We start from the raw sequence: 22276 nt of genomic DNA, 5'->3' as shown, positions 1-22276 counted from the left end.
AAGAACTAAGATCTCAGAAGCCAAAGTAGCAGGACCAAAAAACCCCCAAAATTCTGCTTTATATTTAAAATATTGTCATATATGATAAAGTTGGCTTGTCTTTGTTTCTTCAGTAGTTTCTTTGCCAATTTTGTCTCTTTATTTTTACAAATGAACTTGGGAATGAGGGGGTAATTCCCCAAAATACAGCTGGAATGATCAATCAATTTGGAAAGGATGTATATATATGATATTTAGTTTTTTCCTTAGGTATTTTTAATTATGAATGGTATTTATTTTTTTAATAGTCAATTTCCCTTAATTCCAGGAATTATTCATTTCAGGAGATTTTCTAAATATGTAATCATATCTAGAATAATAATAGTGGCTCTTCCTTTGATCTTATTTGTGTTAAGCCTTATAGCATTAATAACTTCCCAAACAAAGGTTAAATGATAATAAAAATAAGAAGTTCTGTTTTAATCTCCATTTCAACAGGGATAGGTATAATTTTGCTGTTTGCTTGATTCGATGCTGTTTACTGTGTTTAGAAAATTTCTCTTTATAGTTTTCTACTGCGTTTTTATTGGCAATATACATTTACTGTTTTAAGTAATTTTCTATCTGAGAGCAAATGATTTTTCTTGTTTAACAAATTAAAATTACAAGTTTGCTAATACTGAAACTTTCTGTTTATTAACATTGAGCCTTAATTTGTTCATAGTGGAGTAATCTGTTAAATATACAAATGAATTCTATGCATTATCATTTTATTTAGGATTTTTGCATCCATCTTTGTAAATGAGATTGCTCTGTGGTTTCTCTTCTTATACTATATTTATCAGCTTTTGTTATTATGGTTATATTTACTTTGTAACAAAGGTTTAGAAGCTTTCCATATTATTTTATTCCAGGATGTCATAAAATGATCTAGCCTTTAAATTTTGAAATATTCCAACAGAAAAATCATCTGGGCCTAGAATATTTTGTATCATGTAATTCTATAATAACATTTTCATTTCTTCCCTAATTTTCTTTCTGATTCAGTTTTGTTTTGTGTTTTTGCTACACAGTTGTCTCATTTAGGTATTTTAAAGTACTAGCATTCTGTCTATTAAAATGAAACTTTTGAATTTGCTCCTGTTTGCAATATATTTTACCATTTCTATTTTTACTGTTTGTTTTACATACTGAGTTTTTCTTCAAAACAAAGCTGAAACATAATTATTCTCCCTGATTTTATAGTTTTATGTCATTCATGACTTTTTATCATTATTAATTTATTCTGTCTTCTGAGGATTTTCCCCCATAAATTATTGATAAAATTGTTGAGTTCATTTATTTTCTCTTCCTGATAAAACAATGAAGTCCATGCATTTACTTTTAAGTGTGGTAACTGGTGCCAGTTCATAAACAAAGGAACCTAAGAAGGACCTTAGGTCTGATGTTTATTTCATTCAACCTGTCTACAAATGTTTCTTGAGTACCTAAGTATCAGGAACTATGTCAGGTGCTTAGAAAAAAATGAAATATACGTAGTCATTCAGTACACTTGCTAAACTTATAATCGTGCTATTCGTGATATCCTGTGGTCCCTGTTACTAGATTTTTCCCCTCTATTAAGAGGGTCAAGGGTAGTATCTACCTGACACTTAATTTCTTTATCGTCTTATCAGAATTTGTTACTCAGTTTTTTTTGGCTGGCACTGCTCTATTTACAGAAAGATAAAAATCAGGCAGTTTCTCCTTCCAAGGTTACACCAGGCTACGGGTCTACATCCCAATTTTTCTCCATACACTAAAAGGTTCTACTCACAGATAGAATGCATATATATGGGCAGACTAACATTTCCTCTCAGGTAATAGGATGCGTGGTAGATTCCTACCTCAACCAAGTCTCACCTCTCTAAACAAAATTCCAAGCCCACAGCCTCGGCTCTGCTCTTCCTTTTACACAGCTTTGATTTTGTTCCTACCCCTGTTTCTGGTTGGTTTGCTTCCTCTCCACTCTTGCTTTCCTGCCATTTTAGAATTGACTATATGTCTCTTATATCCTGCTCTAGTTTGCAAATGCTTTCATTTCTGTTCTGAAATAATGTGCTGCGTTTATTCATTCAGACACATCAGTTGAATGCCTGTATGTGCCAGAACCAGGACTAGGTGTTGAGAATAGAGGGACAAGTAAAACAGTCTTATCCTCAATAAGCTCCCTTGAAAGAGCAGGAAAATAAGTTACAGTGCTGTGTAGTAAATATACCACTATTGTAGAAACATGTAAGTCAGAGCATCAACAAAGTGTTGTGGGAACCCTGAGCAGCCACTTTTTCCCAGAAACCTCACCCCTCTTCATTATTTGTCATAATGCTCTGCTTTTCCCCTCCCTACAACAGCTGACTTCAGAGCAGGTATGTAAAATGATGTTTGTGTTTTTTTTTTTTTAAATTAAGCCTTAACAGTTTATAATATTCAGGTCATATATATATATATGTGCAGTACATTTTCTATCATATATGTGTGTATACATATATATAAACAAACATGCATGCTTAAACATTTTTTACTGATAGTTTATGATCAACAAAATCTAAATACCATGTCTCAAATCATTTGTTCTCCTTTTAACTAGCAATTTATTTGTCATAATTTCCAAATTTTATTCTGGACTGTCTCAGAATGCTACTTATAAGCATTTTCACAACTTAATTCAAGTATACTTTTAACACCTACAATATCCCATAACTTCTTATCTGCATGTTCCCCAGGTCAGTCATTATACCATCACCCAGTCAGACCCTCAAGCACAAAGTTGAGAGTCTTCATTCTCACTGTGCCAACCTCTGCCCAAACCAGTTAACCAGTTCTTGTGGGTTCTACCTCTTAAATATTTATGCAGTCCACTCTATCCCTGTGGACCCTCATTATCTCACCGAGGACTACTGAGCTTCCTCCTTCTAGTATTAACTCTTTCTTAACTCCAGAGAAATCGTTCTAGAATGTAAAGATGCTTTAATCTCCTAATTACCTAGTGAATAAAACCTAAGCTCTTTAATAAAAAAAAGGGGGTCTCTTCCTGACCCACAAACTCTTCACAATTGGGCCATCAATTTGTGGCTAGTATGGAGTATGGAAAGTTAATTTTGGCTGTCGTTAATCATGTGTACTGTCATGGACGTTTGTCAGACTGAACACTGAGCTAAGTGGATCATGCAACTTAGCATAGTGCGTGCTAACTCACTTCATTCGTGTCCAACTCTTTGTGAACCCATGGACTGTAGCCTGCCAGGCTCCTCTGTCCATGGGATTCTCCAGGCATGAATACTGGAGTGACTTAGTGTGAAGGAGAATATAACTGACTGCAAGTAAAGGAGGCAGTGATAGGAGATATGAAAAATAAAAGAGCCTGGACTTATTAGAATGCATAGTCGTGCTGAGAAATAACCAAGTAACCAATACACTTAATAACTGAATACTTTCTAGAACCAGACAAGCACTGATATCTATCATATTTCATTATTGCTAACTTGTTCACTATTGGTTGTGAGTCATTTAATCTTTCGAAGAAGATAGCCAAAAATTCTAGTATTTAAAAGTTTTGCTTCAGGAATTCGCTGGTGGTCCAGTAGTTAGGACTCTGCTGCCCTCACAGCGAAGGACCTGAATTCTATCCCTGGTCAGGGAACTAGAATCCCACAAGCCATGCAGTTCCTCTACCATAAACTCATTTAGAACCACTTATCTCTGATTAGAACGTAAGTGCCTGTTACTTTGTTCATTCTTCTCATCCAGTACATAACGTATAGCTGTGGAGAAGGGATTAGAACTACTAACCTCTTGTCTATGCCTGTCCTCATTTCCTGCCCCTCTTCCTCCACCCCACACACCAAACCCCTAAAGTCTAGCCAATTCTGAGTATGCCTTCCAGCTTCACTACAGACCAATGTCTTCAAACTTAATGGCTGCTTTGCTTAGAACACCCCGCTATCTTACTCTACTTATTAAGCTTCTGTTCATTTTTTGAGACTTACTTTAAACATATTTTGATCAGTGATGCCTTTTTCTCTAACAAAAGCTCAAGGCAGAGTTAGGCACACCTTGTTTGTGTTCTCATAGCATCTTATGCATTAGTACTCATTAATATAGCACTTACCAAATCGTACTGTAGTAGCCCACATTCAAAGCTCTGAACTCCTTAGGGAGGAACTGTGTATCTTGTTCATCTTTGTATCTGCAGTACCTAAAGCAGTGCTTGGCATACAGCAGAGACTCAGTACATGTGTACTGAGTGAATGAACTCATATTCACACACTTTTCCCCCGCCACGCATCATAGTACTTGAGAGGAAAAGGCAGACATAAGAGGATAGGGTAAGAAGAGCAACAACAGCATCAACAATCACAACCATAGATAATTAAGCATCTGCTTTTGTCAGGCCCTATTCTAAGTCTGTAGATAAATTAACTCATAATGTTTCACACAGCAACCCTGCTATCCTCATTTCCCAGATGAGTAAACCAAGGCACACAGAGGTTAAGCAACTTGTACAAGATTACAAAAACAGAAAGCAGCAGAGCTGGCTCTAGAAAGCAGCAGAGCTGGCTCCAGAACCTTTATGCTAGAACAGAAAGGAACTAAAAAGCCTGCTTTTCTGTTCAATCTCCTCCTCATCCATTGCACAGCCTGCAGTGATGCGGAAATAGGAACTCTACCTGGTTACCATAACTCTAGAAGTACTGAAGACCAGAATATACATAAATTATATGTAGTCCTGTACTTGATAGGATTGCAGATCATTTCACATTTTCATGAGTAAGCCTATCCAAACAGTACCACCTCTGAATTACAAATCCTAATAACCTCTTGAGGGCCCCAAGAGATAATTATGCAGAAAATATGATCCTCTGAATTTAACATTTTCCTCTTTTGCGAAAAATATGTGTCAAATGATGGGTTATTCTTAAAAGTTCCATTAACAAAACCATGACATTATTGTTGGGAGATGGAAAATTGATTATTCTTCTTGTAAATCTATTAATTTTCTTAAACTTGGTCTTCCTTTCTCTTGATATTTACTTAGCCTGTTTTTTTTCATAGAGTGGAAATTTGTGCTTTAATTCTTGGGTTATGATGATTGAGATGGTACGGTGTAATATAATTACTGAAAAAGAAAAAAACTAGCCTTTTCCATTTTTATCCTTGAAATAATTTCATTATATCTTCCAGGAATTTATCTCACTAATATCTTGAAAACAGAAGAAGGCAACCCTGAGGTCCTAAAACGGCATGGAAAAGAGCTTATAAACTTTAGCAAAAGGAGGAAAGTAGCAGAAATAACAGGCGAGATCCAGCAGTACCAAAATCAGCCTTACTGTTTACGAGTAGAGTCAGATATCAAAGTAAGTTGAATTCTTTGAGGATACATATTTCTGATTAAGTTTATAACCACCTGATAAGAGTCAGGTTTATTTCATAGAAGAGAAAAAGGAAAATAAAACTTTAAATAATTCCAGTTTTGTGTTAAAATGTTTTGTTATTTTCATGACTTTTAAATTGAATGTAAATTATTTAACAATAATAATTCTTTGCATTTATTTTAGAGGTTTTTTGAAAACTTGAATCCAATGGGAAATAGCATGGAAAAAGAATTTACGGATTATCTTTTCAACAAATCCCTAGAAATAGAACCACGAAACCCTAAGCCTCTTCCAAGATTTGTAAGCATTCATATTATTTCCTTTACATTTAAATATTTTTTGCGGTTGTTATCTACATCTATCTGGTGGTTTATAGTTTTCTATAAAGGCATTCAGGGATGAAGTGCATGTGTAATGGATAAAAATAATGAATAAGTCCTTAATAAATACACTCAGGATTAGTCCACTTAGTTCCAAGTAAATGAACACTAACATTAATGTGAATAAAATTAATTTTATTTTTTTATAAAATTAATTTATAAAATTATTATTTCTTCTTCTTCAAGTTTTAGTTTTGTTTTGACAAAGAAAAATGTTATTCATTATTTATTTTAAGGGCAGGAAATTTGACTGATTTATATCGATTCACTTATAGTAAATATATGTACTTACAACTTTTTTGAAAGTAATGACATGAGAATTTAACTATAAATCATTACCTATAAAAATAACAGGTTTGGCAAAAGATACTTTTTGGAGGGGGAAACAAAATTTACATTCTTTCCTATTAGTTGTAAGTGCCTGACCAAATTTATATCCAGTATCATCATTTCACTGTTCTGAATATAATCTCTCTTATTCATAAGAAAGTCAGGAATCAAGAAGAAACATAAATGGCTTCTAAGTAACCAAGATAAATCTCATAATGTCTGTGAACTAAAGCTTAATGAAGTTACTCTATAAGAAAATTTCTCAAGGCCTAAAACAATTTCAAAAGACAGATTAAAAACAGAAAATTGAAACTAGCTATATAGTCTGCTCCAGTGAAATACACTGACATCGAGAAACAATCACTCTGTAAGAAAAAAAATGTCATAAAACTAGCATAAACAGGTGAGAACTCAAGCAATTTAATCCATTTGTAAATAGCATTTACAAAATGCATTTGTAAATAATCCTGATGGCATCACTGTATTACCGCATAGTCAGATATCTGAATGCAGAGTTCCAAAGAATAGCAAGGAGAGATAAGAAAGCCTTCCTCAGCGATCAATGCAAAGAAATAGAGGAAAACAACAGAATGGGAAAGACTAGAGATCTCTTCGAGAAAATTAGAGATACTGAGGGAACATTTCATGCAAAGATGGGCTCAATAAAGGACATAAATGGTATGGACCTAACAGAAGCAGAAGATATTAAGAAGAGGTGGCAAGAATACACAGAGAACTGTACAAAAAAGATCTTCACGACCCAGATAATCACGATGGTGTGATCACTCACCTAGAGCCAGACATCCTGGAATGTGAAATCAAGTGGGCCTTAGAAAACATCACTACAAACAAAGCTAGTGGAGGTTATGGAACTCCATTTGAGCTGTTTCAAATCCTGATAGATGATGCTGTGAAAGTGCTGCACTCAATATGCCAGCAAATTGGGAAAACTCAGCAGTGGCCACAGGACTGGAAAAGGTCAGTTTTCATTCCAATCCCAAAGAAAGGCAATGCCAAAGAATGCTCAAACTACCACACAATTGCAGTCATCTCACATGCTAGTAAAGTAATGCTCAAAGTTCTCTAAGCCAGGCTTTAGCAATATGTGAACCATGAACTTCCAGATGTTCAAGCTGGTTTTAGAAAAGGCAGAGCAACCAGAGATCAAATTGCCAACATCTGCTGGATCATGGAAAAAGCAAGAGAGTTCCAGAAAAACATCTATTTCTGTTTTATTGACTATGCCAAAGCCTTGACTGTGTGGATCACAATAAACTGAAAACTTCTTCAAGAGATGGGAATACCAGACCACCTGACCTGCTTCTTGAGAAACCTATATGCAGGTCAGGAAGCGACAGTTAGAACTGGACATGGAACAACACACTGGTTCCAAATAGGAAAAGGAGTATGTCAGGGCTGTATGTTGTCACCCTGCTTATTTAACTTCTATGCAGAGTACATCATGAGAAACGCTGGGCTGGAAGAAGCACAAGCTGGAATCAAGATTGCCAGGAGAAATATCAATAACCTCAGATATGCAGATGACACCACCCTTATGGCAGAAAGCGAAGAGGAACTCAAAAGCCTCTTGATGAAAGTGAAAGAGGAGAGTGAAAAATTTGGCTTAAAGCTCAACGTTCAGAAAACTAAGATCATGGCATCCGGTCCCATCACTTCATGGGAAATAGATGGGGAAACAGTGGAAACAGTGTCAGACTTTATTTTTTTGGGCTCCAGAATCACTGCAGATGGTGATTGCAGCCATGAAATTAAAAGATGTTTACTCCTTGGAAGGAAAGTTATGACCAACCTAGATAGCATATTGAAAAGCAGAGACATTACTTTGCCAACAAAGGTCCGTCTAGTCAAGGCTATGGTTTTTCCAGTGGTCATGTATGAATGTGAGAGTTGGACTGTGAAGAAAGCTGAGTGCTGAAGAATTGATGCTTTTGAACTGTGGTGTTGGAGAAGACTCTTGAGAGTCCCTTGGACTGCAAGGAGATCCAACGAGTCCGTCCTAAAGGAGATCATTCCTGGGTGTTCATTGGAAGGACTGATGCTGAAGCTGAAACTCCAATACTTTGGCCACTTCATGCAAAGAGTTGACTCATTGGAAAAGACTCTGATGCTGGGAGGGATTGGGGGCAGGAGGAGAAGGGGACGACAGAGGATGAGATGGCAGGATGGCATTACCGACTCGATGGACATGAGTTTGAATGAACTCCAGGAGTTGGTGATGGACAGGGAAGCCTGGCGTGCTGTGATTCATGGGGTTGCAAAGAGTCGGACACGACTGAGTGACTGAACTGAACTGAACTGAAGGTATCATAGTTTAAAACAACGGTCTTGGCTTTCATCCCAAGATTAAATTAGTTTCACACAGTCCATTTTAAAAGCCAGAGAAATGTTCACTGTATCTTAGAAAGATTTCCATCAGAAATATTGAAATAACAAATACTCTGGTATTTATAGGATTAAAATTCAGTTATTTAAAGAAATTCATTCCCTACTAATTTAGATAGCCAAGGCTTTATGGAAATGGGGTGTTAACTCTTTAACTTGAATACTTTGATTTGAATCAGTATTAGTGGTTTATGGTTTTCCTGGATATTAATCGAATTTTACCAGGCATTTATAGAACCTTCTTTTCCATTAACGGTGTTGTAAGTATTGTGTTTCTTTTGATATGTCTACAGCCAAAAAAATACAACTATCCCCTAAAATCTCCTGGTGTTCGTCCATCAAACCCAAGACCAGGTACTATGAGACATCCCACACCTCTGCAGCAAGAGCCAAGGAAAATTAGTTATAGTAGGATCCCTGAAAGTGAAACAGAAAGTACAGCATCTGCACCAAATTCTCCAAGGACACCGTTAACACCTCCTCCTGCTTCTGGTGCTTCTAGTACCACAGATGTTTGCAGCGTATTTGATTCTGATCATTCAAGCCCTTTTCACTCAAGTAGGTGTTCAAGTTTTAAGTGCTTTGAGTAACTGTTAGTATTATATGTACTAGAAGTAAAAAAGAATCTGTGTGTGTGTATATATATATATATTTTTTTTTTTTGGTAAATTTGTAGATAAACCACATATCATTTCCAAATATATTATTATAAAAGTATAAAATAAATTAGAACAGGGCTCTTTAAATGTATTACACTTTACTGATAGGCCTGGTAATTAAATTGGTAATTGAAATTTCATTTGAGCATTTGTTTTCAATTGGCAAATTTGAAAATGCCTCTCTGACTTCCAGAGGAAAGGAAGATAACTGCTAAAACTGCATGGACTAATCAATCTGATGCTTTAAATGTTTCCTCCAAAATTACATTTGAAACTGCTCACTACATGATTTCTTTCTGACCAAATCCTGTAGTTTCTAATTTTACAGTGTATCAAAGTCACACTTCTACTTAACCCTTGTTCAGTCAACAGCATCCTATATGGTGCCTAATAAACTCCTGTGCTTTCAAGCCCAGCCATACAACTCTCACAGATTTGTCACTGTCGCTCATCCTTTCCTATTTATAAATCAGTGCTGTCCAATAGAAATACTTATACTATGAGCCCCATATGTGACTTTTAAATGTTCCTTCTACATTTTTAAAATGCAAAAATTAAGTGAAATTAATTTCGATAATATATTTTATTTAACCCAGTATATTACAAAATATTGTCATTTAAACATGAAATCAGTATAAAAATTTACTGAGATATTTCACAGTCTCAGTTTTTGTCCTAAATCTTCAAAATGCAATATGTATTTTATACTTAACGTAGATCTCAATTTGGACTAGCCACATTCAAGCACTTAATAAGCACATGTGGCTAATGGATACCAAACTGTACAGCCCAGCCTAGCCCTTTGAGAGGCTACCTTCACTGTTGCCATTAATTTTTAAAATCAATTTCATATTGAGCTTTAAAGCTCTACTGAGATCTCAGAACCTTTTTTCATTTATTCATTATTAAATCAGAATTTGAATGCAGTTGCTTTTAACCCTTTCACAACCACTTCCACATGCTCTTTCCACTGGCTGTCTTAGCTCATGGTAGAGTTCAAGTTCTCCCCTAATATTAGACGTAATAGGATCCAATACTGAGAGGCATCCTGACACTGTTGGGGAGGTAGTTAAGCACTGGCATAGTACTCCTAACTCCTAGTTTGTCATCTCAGTCTGCTAGTGAGCCTTCTGATTTTAGATAAAACAGTTTTTTGGTGCCTTCTGTGGATTAAACTAGACTTTTTGATTTTTTCCAACTCAGAAATCTGTTTAAAAAAAAAATTACTCTATGGAGTTCTACTATTTTGAGATTTGGTCCAGAATACTACTTATTTATTCCTGTGTTGAATATATATTTATAGTTGTCCATCAGTTTGTCTTATCTTTTCTACCACATAAACTGTGTTTGTTTTAAGAATTACTACATCTTGGCTTTATTTGGCTACTGAAGATTACGAAGTCATGTTATGTTACTAGTAGGCTGTCAGATATTTTTAATAAGTTCAAGTAAAACCAGGTAAAATATTACTGTTTCCCCAACTCGCCAACCTCCTAAATTAAGTAATAAAATAAAACCAGCACTTTTTACAGTATACCTGACTTAAAATTATTATTTATTATGACCCATTTAACTGTTTGAAGAGGTTTTTTCCTCGAGCAGATGGCTATGGTCTGTGTTACAAAGATTCCCACATGAATGAATTATTGAAATCCCATGAAAGCCATCGACTGCAAATTCTGTTTTTCTTATTTAAGTAGCTAAAAATTAAAGATGTGGCGAAACAGGAGATACTTATTTCATTCCCTACTCGTGCTAAATCTTTAAATGATTAGTCAAACAGGGGAAAAGAGTCATTTTGGAATGCAGTGCTCTGGATCATTGTTTTCTCATATGTGGCAGTGGAATAATATTAACTTAAAGTAGCTGGACAAGCGAAACCACTGTAGCAGGAATTAGGCTTCGTCATCTTATTCCTGAGGATTTTTTCAGTTTCTCTTTCTTTGTGATAAAAGGAAACCCCTGTTACTATTCCTTTTGTCCTTAGTAAAAATTGAAAATAACAGATTTTGAAATTAAGAAAGCCAGTATAATACAAAACCATCTGTAAGCTCAGGTAACCCCCTCCTTAAAGCTCATTTATGGATATTAAAGGTCCTTATCTGCTTTTGACCCCACTCTGCTTAACAGATCTGCTAGTGTTAATGGGGGGAGGGCCCAGTGGTCACCAGCACATCCAACTTGATACTCATTGTGTTGCCACTACAGCGAATACCTACTTCCTTGCTGTCCTCAGGGCCTGGCAGGAGAGAGCTGCTGTACCTACATTTTTAAGTCATCTGGACATGTTCCACTCAGTACGGAGAGGTAGAAAGGCATTGCAAAGCAAAGACACTGCTTAAGGTTTTCAAAAGGCGAAATTTGACTAGAATTTTTTGATCAGTTATACTAGTTGTTTTGCTTTTTTTTAGTTTTTTCCCCCAAAATAATTTACTTTAAAAACAAAGATTAATTTCTTCAGCCAATATCTGTCAATATCTCATTTCTTGCTAAATAAGCTTGGACACATCTTCTCTGGTAAGGCTTGCAATCTTACTGAGAGATTAAAAAAAATAATCATAATAAAAGAAACTCATAGTTAAATGCTTAGCCAGGCAGGGTTAAATGCTTTGATTCTGTTTGTACTATGATTTTTTTTCATCTCTCAGTAAGATTGCAGAGACGATGTATAGTTTTAGTTTACTGACAAAATGCTAAATGAGTGAAGATATAAATGCAATAGAAATTCACACAAAGATGACCACAGAATGGGCAGGAATGGTCACAGAAAACTTGGTGGTGAACACAGAGAGGAAAGGAAACTGGCCACCTACCTAGTGCTGCTATACATATGCTCACATTCAGAGCCCTGCTCCACACCTTGCCCTCACCAGGTCCATCTCTCAGGTGATGATGACAGTGGCCGGGAAAAGGCGAAAGACCACCAGCTTTGTATCTGTGGCTCTAGCATGGAGAGAGGAGGATGAAGTGCTCTTGATACATTGCTGTTGAAGGTTGCGATGATAAAAGGGAGCCATGGGTCTGGCCTGGTCTGTGTGCTAGACATGAGCTTTACCCCATCCCTTAGTAGGGAAAACTTTAACAAGAAAAGATATATTTTAAGCTGGAATGCAAAGCTTTTCTTTGTAGCAGGTTGTTGTAGGTGACTAGTTTCTGATCTCATACATTTGCATTTAATAGGCTTTTATGAATTTAAGAAATTATCCATGATTTATATAATTTTTTTCTATATGAAAATGATTATTTTTATTCTCAGAATGACTCAATTATAAATTGGAGGTTATCGTCCAACAGTGGTTTCAACCCTGACTTAAAGTTATAATCCCCTGGAGAGCTTTAAAAAAATACCTATATGCTCAGTCCATGCTTGTACTAGAGCAGCACTGGCATGTGGGCATCAGTATTTTTAAAAACCTTCCAGCAGGGCCTAACATGCAGCCACAATGGAGAAATCACTGATCTGTTGTCTGGGATTTGTACTTAACCAGCGGATGCTACTTTTTGATTAACTGGATTTCAGCCCTAAGTCACTGTCAATACATTTGTTCAGTACCTAGCTGACAAGAATTCCTAGTATATATTTCTTGAGATATATAATGTATAATTCTGAAAGAATTTTTTATAGCATTTTCCAGGCAGTAAGACTAAGCAATTAGTTTGAAGTGACAAATCAGAAAAGTGCCCCAAGTTTACACATAAATCTAAGCCTTTGCTGTATATACATTAGCCCAAAGCCCAGCCTACAACTGTGTGCACAAGTATGTGTGTGTAGGTGTAATCATTCTTTCTAAAAGCCTGCAGTTGGTAGCTGTCATTAGCTTATGTTTTGATTTTACTCCTATATTGCACTAAGTATATGACCATGTTCTCGATTCTTATCCCCAAAAAGCATACTTATTTCCTTCCCCAAAAAGTGGAAAATACATAAGTAGTAAGCACTGGAGCAGATACTCCCTTTAAATCCCTGTTATGTTACTGAAGAGAATCTCATTTGTAGTGAAGAGAATCTTTGACACAGCAGCAGCATTATTTAATGTCAAAAGTATAAAAGTGAATTTTAATCTTTTGAGAGATAACTTATTAGAATTCGCTGGATTGCTACCCTCAGTAACCATAGCCTCCAAATAAATATCAGTATATATGGAAAGGAGGTAGTAGGTTAAGTTATTTGAAATCAGGGCTGTCTGGGAAACAAAAACACTGTATCTATATAAGGAGTCAAATTGCCGACTGAACCTAGGACATAAATTATACTTGTTCTGACCAAAGAAGCTAGAAAAAGCAACAGCCCTAATCAAAATGAGAGAGAGAAACCTGAATTAATCAGCTCAGTCTCATGCTAGAGTTATGGCTTTAGCCTCTTAGATATGATCTGTTCAGAATGTTGGTAATGTGAGGCGGTGTAACCTAAACGACTGTATTGATTTAGAACCAGTATAGATCCTCTAGCTTTTGTCTCAGTTTTTCTACTTAAATGCTCTCAGGGCTTTGCATTTTATAATTTTCAATTTTTTTCTTAAAAGAATTAGTATTGTTGAAATTAGATATTCAAAAATTATCAGTTTCCTGTATAAATAATGTGTCTAAGCACCAAAAATGTTTAATGATATTTTAAGTGTTTAAAAATATAGAAGGGGAAAAGCTACATCACTTGCAGCTTGTTGTAATATCCCAAGCTGTAGTTATTTTGTGATGAACACATGCCCCAAGAACATTTTCTAAGGTATATATATATTAATAATAATAATAATGGTATTTTTGTAATATAAATTCATTATTCACTACTTATTTTCACAAGTTTGGGTTTTCAAAATTATCCTTAGTGAATGACATATTTCTGTATGTCCAACTGAATTCTTTGCTCAAATTGGGTTTATACATTTTTTGGAAGTCTTCCATTGAAATAGAAGGATATTGTAGTTTTCTCATGAATGCTTTTTCATTTAATTATTATGATATCAAGTAGTGAATCTAAAACAAATCTTCGAAATTCCTAATGATATTAATGCAATTTAATTCTTTTTCTCAAAAGTAATAATGAGCTTTTGCTAAACTGTTCTATCATTCTTTAAAACTAGAATGACAGAAATAACATTTCTATTATAAATAAATTTTTACAGATGAATTGAATATATTTATGAAAGAAAAAAATCTACTTTTTCTTGTTTCCTTTCACAGGCAGCGATACCGTCTTTATCCAAGTTACACTGCCCCATGGCCCAAGTTAGTATATTTGGTTTAAGACTCATAATTTTTGCTTTGGCTTTAAAAATTAAACCAAATGTAACCTTTCCTGCTAAAACTCGTCTTGGGTCTGGCAGCATTGGTGCCTTGCTTTGCAGCATCTTAGACGTGAGGCCTTCACTTGTACTATCTTTTGATCATAAATGATTTGCTTAAACTTATATAATTCTCATGCTTTTTGTAAAACCTTTCTTCTCTTTTGAAAGAACATTATTATATGGGTGGCTTCCACATTTAACCATTTCTCATTTCCAACTCTGGAGTTCTAATGCCCAACTTAAAAAAAAAAAGCAAGAGCATGCATGCGCATATGAGAATGTTGGCAGCTACATGCAGTGTCTAAGTCACAAAATACACTTAGGCTGGGGGCAGCACAGGCTGTAGGCAAATGACTTATTTGACTTTAGAACAGCTACCTTATCACTGTGACTATCTGTATTATATAACCTAAATATTCATCACTGATAAGCAAAATAAAGTTCCAGTGTAGGTATTTGTTTTTAATTTTAAAGTAAACTAACAATTCACCAACTATCCCATAAATTTTAAGCCAATAGATTGTTTTTTGCTGTCCTTCATACAAATGATTTCAGAATGTATACAATGGAAAATAGTGTTATAAGCTAACTTACATAGTCTCATAAGAAGAAAGGTAGGTGATCAGAATGTTGCTCATTTAAATAATATCAATACACAAAGTACTCTAAGTTCTATCTTGTTATAACATTTAATTGACAAAATTAAAACTGTCAGTGTTTAAAGGAAAGAAAACCTGCCAAATACAATTTCGAATGATCATTTAAGTGTTTTTTCACATCTTTTTCATTGTGCTGATGTACAGGTTAACTTACATTAATGTTTTTCAAAGTGTAGTTATTTATATGCCTATATTAAGCCCTTATCATAAATGTTTGTAAGATAGGTTACAATTAGAGGCTTTTACTTACCTTTTTAGTGCCAGTTCATCAATTTACTCCTAAATCAGGTTCACTAGATTCTAGTGTAATTTCTGTTTTTATTATCAGCATAGCCTCAGTCATTTTAAATGCGTTCATCACAATGAAAAATTTTGGATTAGAATGTGATGAACCTGACTTTGCTTCCCCACCAAGGAGAGCTGATACCTAAGCAAACTGGAGATCCTTCCCCAGGACACTAGAGTCTCTCCCTGCCATCCTTTCAAAGGGTGGCAGGGAGAGACACTGGAGAGAGTGGTTAAGACCAGAAAGTATTCCCAAAGACTATCCAGTGAAGGCAAGGAAATTCTGTACTAAGTCATGAGTGGGGGCGGGGGGTGCGGGAAATGAGCCCATCATAAAAGGTTAACAAAAATTACCGTTCCAAAAGTTTTTGATAGTTTGCTCTCTCCCAGGAAATTTCAGTAATAGATTCACAATGGAAATGTTATTTTCTTCAAGAAGTATAACAACAGAATAACTTAGACAGCTTTTTCTCTGAAAACTGCTGAGAAATTTCTGCATGCTTTTATAGCAGTTTGCTTTAATAAAGGAAGTACCGTTGGGTGTTGCTTTATTGAATTCTGCTTTTGGTACTTCTGTACATTTCTTTTAATAAATATAAGCAGGATTGATGATATAAAATTCCTGTGAACTTTTCAAAATTGTACCATCCTACAGGATCTGCTTCAGTATCATCTATAAGTTTAACCAAGAGCACTGATGAAGTGCCTGTCCCCCCTCCTGTTCCTCCACGAAGACGGCCAGAGTCTGCCCCAGCGGAATCTTCACCATCTAAGGTAAAGTAAAACATCTGGTTATCTGGAGACTGGAATCATTGCAGTTCCATTATAATCAAGCGCTCATCTCTCATTGAGTTCTAACAGAATGAGGTTAATACTTAGGGTATTGGGGCTTAATAGAGTTTAAACCAGAATTAAGTATGGGTTTACCATGCAGTAATGTTTATTTCCTTTCTTCTGAAAGCAGTTTTCTGGTAGGTTTTCAAAATACTTATAAATCTAAATCTGGGTACTGTCAAAAAAAAAAAAACCAAACACAAGTTTAACCTATAATTTAAGAGTAATGTAGTCTCAAGCAGTTCTTTAAAAAGATAGAAAGAAAGAGATCTGAAGCTTTATATGAAGGCACGTTTTAAATGAAACTATATCTCAGTGCTAAGTGTTACATATCTAAGCCTGTAACAGGTGAATCTGACAGGCTTTTCAGTGGGATTTTCATGCAAATTCCAGGTCAGAAGAGACCTTAACAGCTCATAATAGCTATTTTTTTCCTACCTGTTTAAATTCCTTTCTTTACCAACTGTTAACATGATTCAGTGGTCTCAAAGTGTCCAGAGAGCAGAGCACCTGGGCAAAGCAAAGCTCTTTGCAGAATACCATGAAATGCTATTATAGTAAATTTAACATTATGAAATTGACAGGTAACATGCTAAATTGAAATGATCTTAGATTGAGTGATAGGTAAGCAGCAGCAAACAAAATTTTGAGAAGAATAAAAACTTAACATTGAAGGAAAAATACTTTTTTTAATGGATGAACTGCCATAACCTCCAATTTAAAGCATATGGCAAAACTCCCTGATCCACACCTAGAGTTCTTCCAGTAACGTATTTGAAAACCCAGCTTAATTCTTAGTATATTCATGGTGCTACATACGTTGTTAATAAATGTCTTTTTTTTTCCATTTATGTTAGATGATGTCTAAGCATTTGGACAGCCCCCCAGCAATTCCTCCTAGGCAACCCACATCAAAAGCCTATTCACCACGGTATTCAATATCAGACCGGACCTCTATATCAGACCCTCCTGAAAGCCCTCCCTTATTACCTCCACGAGAACCTGTGAGGACACCTGATGTTTTCTCAAGTTCACCACTACATCTCCAACCTCCCCCTCTGGGCAAAAAAAGTGACCATAGTAATGCCTTCTTCCCAAACAGCCCCTCCCCCTTTACACCACCTCCTCCTCAAACACCTTCTCCTCATGGAACAAGAAGGCATCTGCCGTCACCACCACTGACACAAGAAGTGGACCTCCATTCCATTGCTGGGCCGCCTGTTCCTCCACGACAAAGCACTTCTCAGCATATCCCTAAACTCCCTCCAAAAACTTACAAAAGGGAGCACACCCACCCGTCCATGCACAGAGACGGGCCACCACTGTTGGAGAATGCCCATTCTTCCTGAGCTCCTCTGGACCAGGATGTACGTTTTCCTAGCCCCAGATCCATTGCTGGCGATGGATGCACTGCGTGTGCCAGCACTGAGGAGTTAAAATGAGAACTCCAAACACTAACGACTCTACTTCAAGATGCAGTCATAAGACAATGAATTTTAACACAGATGTAATTATAAAGTGAATATGGAAAGATTGATCTAGAGGAAGTGGACAACTGATTTCACCTGAAAATCAAGGAAAGGAACCTTTTGCCAGCCAGTGAGCAGAAGTCCTCTTTTTGTGAAGTGATCTGTATCATTAAAGGGATGGAAAACCGTCTAGTGTCCAGCAGGCCCACATGATGACAGTTTTTGTAATTCAAAATATTATGCACTTTTTAAAAAGAAATCTTAAACAGGGATCTTCAAATCCTCCTTTGTTTTCCTTTGCTTTTACTCGTCCTACTTTAGAATATTTTCTTAAAAATCATTCAGAGGACTGTGAGGAAAGGCTGTGGTACCTGCCCTTGTTGGAATCAAGGCCCAGCACCATTCTGCAGTCCTGTTTACAGATTATTACAGTGAATTGAATGGGTACCGAGGCTTCACCAAAGAGGTACTTTTTTTTTTTTTTTTTAAGAATAATTATGCCAATTTTAAGAGCATCGCCCTACCCACCCTCCCTACACAAACAGAATGTGGTGGTGTTGCCTTCAAACGAAGTTTTGTGTCATTAACAATGACAGAAGAACTCTTCTAAAAACGTTTAACTGTCAAGCATATGATTTACATTTAGGAGACTGTTAATCTTTATGCTAGATTGTCATTTCCCCCCTTTTCCCACAGAAGTTTACTGGTAATCCATGTCATGGCTTGTAGCTGTCCCTCTAACCATACTGTGGAAATGCAGTCACCCGGTGGGAAAGGAGCACTTGTTGGGCGTCGCTGACACCGGTCATGTTTGACTAATAGTTGAGTGATCAGCATATCTAGAATTACCTTGCATTGCCTAAATCATGTGTATATAGTGAATGTTATATAATATACCTGGCAGGTCTGTTTTAATTTAATTGAATAAAGATACAAATACTTTGTTTGGCTGGCATATATTAAATTATTATATGGAGTAAATGGTTGATTCTTATTTCTTTCAGTTGAAACACACACACAACACTAAGCATAAGAGCACGTATTGTGGTACGCCTTGGTTTCTAGTTCTGGGTGTATGTATTCCTCTTAAAAGAATGATCTAAAGTCGCAGTTCAGCATGTAGGAAAATATTTGGTTAGAATAGGATGGGTATCTTTTAAGCAGAGCTTTGTAAGGTTTTTAATTTCCTAGGTAACATGTATTACAGTTTGTTAAAGTTTATATTAAACATTCTACCTTGCCTGAGGTCTTTGCTCTATCAGAACTATTCATAATAGAACATCTACCTACATCATTAATAGCATAATATGGATTATTCATTAAACCTATGTACTGACCTTCTGAGTCTAACAAATACTGTGACTGAAATGCATGCAACTTGTTGAAGAGAAAAAATGTTATTAATCTCCACTATAATATCTGTGAAGTGTGCAGTATTCCATCCTTAGAGAGTCATCAGTTCATCTGTATCTGCATGTGTCCTCTGAATAATGAAGTAACATTTCAGCAGTTCTGTTAACCATGCCATTAGAGGCATTTTTAGAAGTGCTGCATCATGGTGGAAACCTAGTACTTTAATAATTTTCTGTGATATTTATTAGAGCATTAAATGTACATCACGATAGTACAATATATAGTCCTTTAAGACCAGAATGTTGGTTGTATCATCATTAAGCAATCCATCCTGTCATATCCTTTCTTATTATTGTTAGAGTTGTATCTTTTGTTTTTAATATTTGTACCATTCCTTTTAGGGTAGCCACTTTTACAAAATGTCTCCTTTCAAAAGTCTCCCCCAAAATTTATTTCAAATCCACTCTTGTTTGCAAAGCATCCATAAGACCATTCATTCAACAAGTACTTATCTACGCCTACTTACTAGTGCTGCTACAATTAATCATAATACACATTCCAGAATTTCCATGACTTTTTATTAGACCAGCCTCATCATCCCTAGGATTTCCCTTTATGTGTCTTATGCACACTTCTCTTTAATTACCCCAACCCTAACTCCAAAGGAGAACCTGAGAAAAGTCACATTGGAGCCCATTCAGTATCCCTCTGGCCAGTGTGTTAGCCTTCTAATAAGGTAATGACCTCTTTTCAACCTGCCTGATTTTGCATAAAGAAGAAAAACTCAGATTTGAAGTTCTAATCATACTTCTTCCAAAGGGAAGTATTCTTTTACCCTGGTGGTTCTAGGCGACCGCTTCACTGTGCATCAGCTGTATATGCATTGTGGATAGAAGATATTTGTACTCTGAAGTGTAAAAGTGGGGTCAAAATATTTTCTGCAGTGGTAACTGATTAGAAAAATTTCAATTGGATGCCCTTAAACAGTGGTGAGAAAACTATCCTTGCCTTCTTCACATGTGAAGCATTAACTCACTGGCAGATTAACTCTTTGTAGTAACTGAAATCTCCTTAACCCAGGGACAAGAAGTGGCTGAGAAGATAAATGCATCACCACAAAATTCTGCTTTTGAATTCAGGACATTACAAGACAGTGCAGCATGACTTTCCTAAACCACATTCCAAAACATGGAACATTTCTTTTAGAAATGGAAATGCTCTTAGTTGTTTCATTATCTTTGGGTCAACAAAATGAAAATATTTCAAGGCTGAATTTACCTACATGGGCCAATAACCAATATAATAGAAAGGGAGGCTTTCACATCTAAGTACTTTTAAAAACAGGAACAAATAAAGTATATGTTTCTAAAGTTATTGAAAGACAGGTTATTTACTCTTTCCACATCTCCAAATGTATTTTAAGGCTACAAATGATCAGGAAATGTATAAACGTCAAAAGTTTGCTTAATTAAAGGTTTTTGGATATCAGATTATGTGTTCAGTAGGTTACTACGCTCTAACAACTCAAGAATGTTTTAATGAATCTAAATTTAGTGAAGAGCATGCCACCCTAATTATACTACAGTCAACAGAGCAGTGTAGTGAACCATACTTTTTCAGTTGGCAGCTACATTGTGGTTCCAAATTCCTTAATGTGTTTTTCCCTACATTAAAAATTAAGCCAAAAATTAGTTGGTATCTATGATCACTATCTTGTCTTAATTCTCAAATTTAGCTCACTTTAATCATGTACCTCATCGTTTGTCTTTTAATGACAGCTTAAATTGAGAGTTTTAAGTGGCTCAGCAAAACATAATGCAAATGGCGGGGGGGGGGGATAATTCCAGTTTATTTAGTGTTATACATATTGAGGAAAACCTATTTTTTTTTCCCCTCTAGATTCAGAAAGAAAAAATAAACCATTTCTTTCTTGGTATTCTGCTGCTATAGGTAGGTTCACTTATCTTTTAACCTATATTGTATGACTGTTGTATAAGTGTAGGTCCTATGGAGTTGCACATTAATCTTTACCAGTAAAATAAGCATCACAGGGTTAATACCAGTTTGGCTGAAAGAATTATGCAGTAAAATTATTTATAAGGGAAAGTGGTGACTTAGTTTAATTTATTCAATATTTTTCTTTTGAAGCATCTCATTACTTTTAAAATCATTTCATAATCCTTTATACATGAGCCAATGAAATATTTTGAGCTCTAAAGAAAAGCATGAAGTCTATATGATAAATCTGAACAAAAGCACTTGTAACTTGTTTTGTAAATTTCATGCCTTATTTTCCATTTTTGACACCGAAAAGTGCATTTTCTGTCAACTGTGAGCAAATTTCCCTTTTGCCTTTAATGAAAATAGTGCATTAAGTAGCCAACTGCTGCAGAATTACAGAGCAAGTTAGCTAAAGGTGGATCACATTGGACTACCACTCAAAGAAACAAGATGCATAGCAGATGGAAGTCACACGTGTGGCTTTAGGGAGAGCGCACCTGTGCCAGATGCATGCCACTTTTCAGTAGCTGCCAAATGTGCCTTTAATTAAGAACATCTCTAATTTTTTTCTTCAGATCAAGTCAGCATTTGGGGGCGGGATCAGGGCAGGGGACTCTGGGGTGCAAATATCTGGTGAAACCCACCAGAGAAGAAGCCTTCGTTTGTCAAAGTGACACGAATAACTTTAGTTGAAACATGTTTGTGTATATATATGTGTATTTGCCTTTGTTTAGTAGCACGGTTATTTGCTAAAATAATTGTCCAAAAAATTGCTCTGTCAGTCTCACTTTGATGTAAAAACAGTGCGGTCTACACATCTAATACGGCCTTTGTGCCAGCCGTGTTCGTAGGTGATCTTTGTACTCTGTGTGCAGCAGTATTTGGTTTGCATTTAAAGTGAAAATAATGGCTGTTATTTTTCTGGCATTACTAAGATAAACCGAAAAATAATAAAGAAAAATGCCTTACACATAGCCCACACGTGTATTATTTTTGCATGTGTTTATTTTAGAGAGCAACATTTTAATGTCATCAGTGACTCTCATTTTAGCTCATACTCTGTGGAAATAGTTTGCTCTTAATCATGCTTTTGCTTTGAGGTGCTTTTTTCTGTATCATAGTATTATAAAAGAAGTTGAATACTTTCTCCTGTTGCACGCTCTATGAATAGAGTGAGTGGGAGGACACTGGGATGAAAATTAGTGCTTTAGTGACCTTGGGTGTTACTTGG

At 35.8% G+C, this 22276-nt stretch overlaps 1 protein-coding gene across 3 annotated transcripts in view; it reads left to right on the top strand.

Annotated features, from left to right (window-relative positions):
• The window catches only part of SOS1 (SOS Ras/Rac guanine nucleotide exchange factor 1), a 131106-nt gene extending 109087 nt beyond the window's left edge, over positions 1-22019 (top strand). For 2 of the 3 annotated variants that reach the window (XM_027555071.1, XM_027555069.1), the window contains 6 exons: positions 5200-5372; positions 5574-5690; positions 8797-9061; positions 14341-14385; positions 16044-16162; positions 17080-22019. In XM_027555071.1, the coding sequence (XP_027410872.1) occupies positions 5200-5372; positions 5574-5690; positions 8797-9061; positions 14341-14385; positions 16044-16162; positions 17080-17571 (1211 nt within the window). In that variant the 3' untranslated portion in view covers positions 17572-22019. The remainder of the gene's footprint in view (positions 1-5199; positions 5373-5573; positions 5691-8796; positions 9062-14340; positions 14386-16043; positions 16163-17079) is intronic. The other variant, XM_027555070.1, reaches the window with a different exon arrangement.
• The last annotated feature ends 257 nt before the right edge of the window (positions 22020-22276 follow it).

This window comes from Bos indicus x Bos taurus, chromosome 11 (assembly GCF_003369695.1).
Source record: "Bos indicus x Bos taurus breed Angus x Brahman F1 hybrid chromosome 11, Bos_hybrid_MaternalHap_v2.0, whole genome shotgun sequence".
Lineage (NCBI taxonomy): Eukaryota > Metazoa > Chordata > Mammalia > Artiodactyla > Bovidae > Bos > Bos indicus x Bos taurus.
This window is presented reverse-complemented; position numbering and strand designations above follow the sequence as displayed.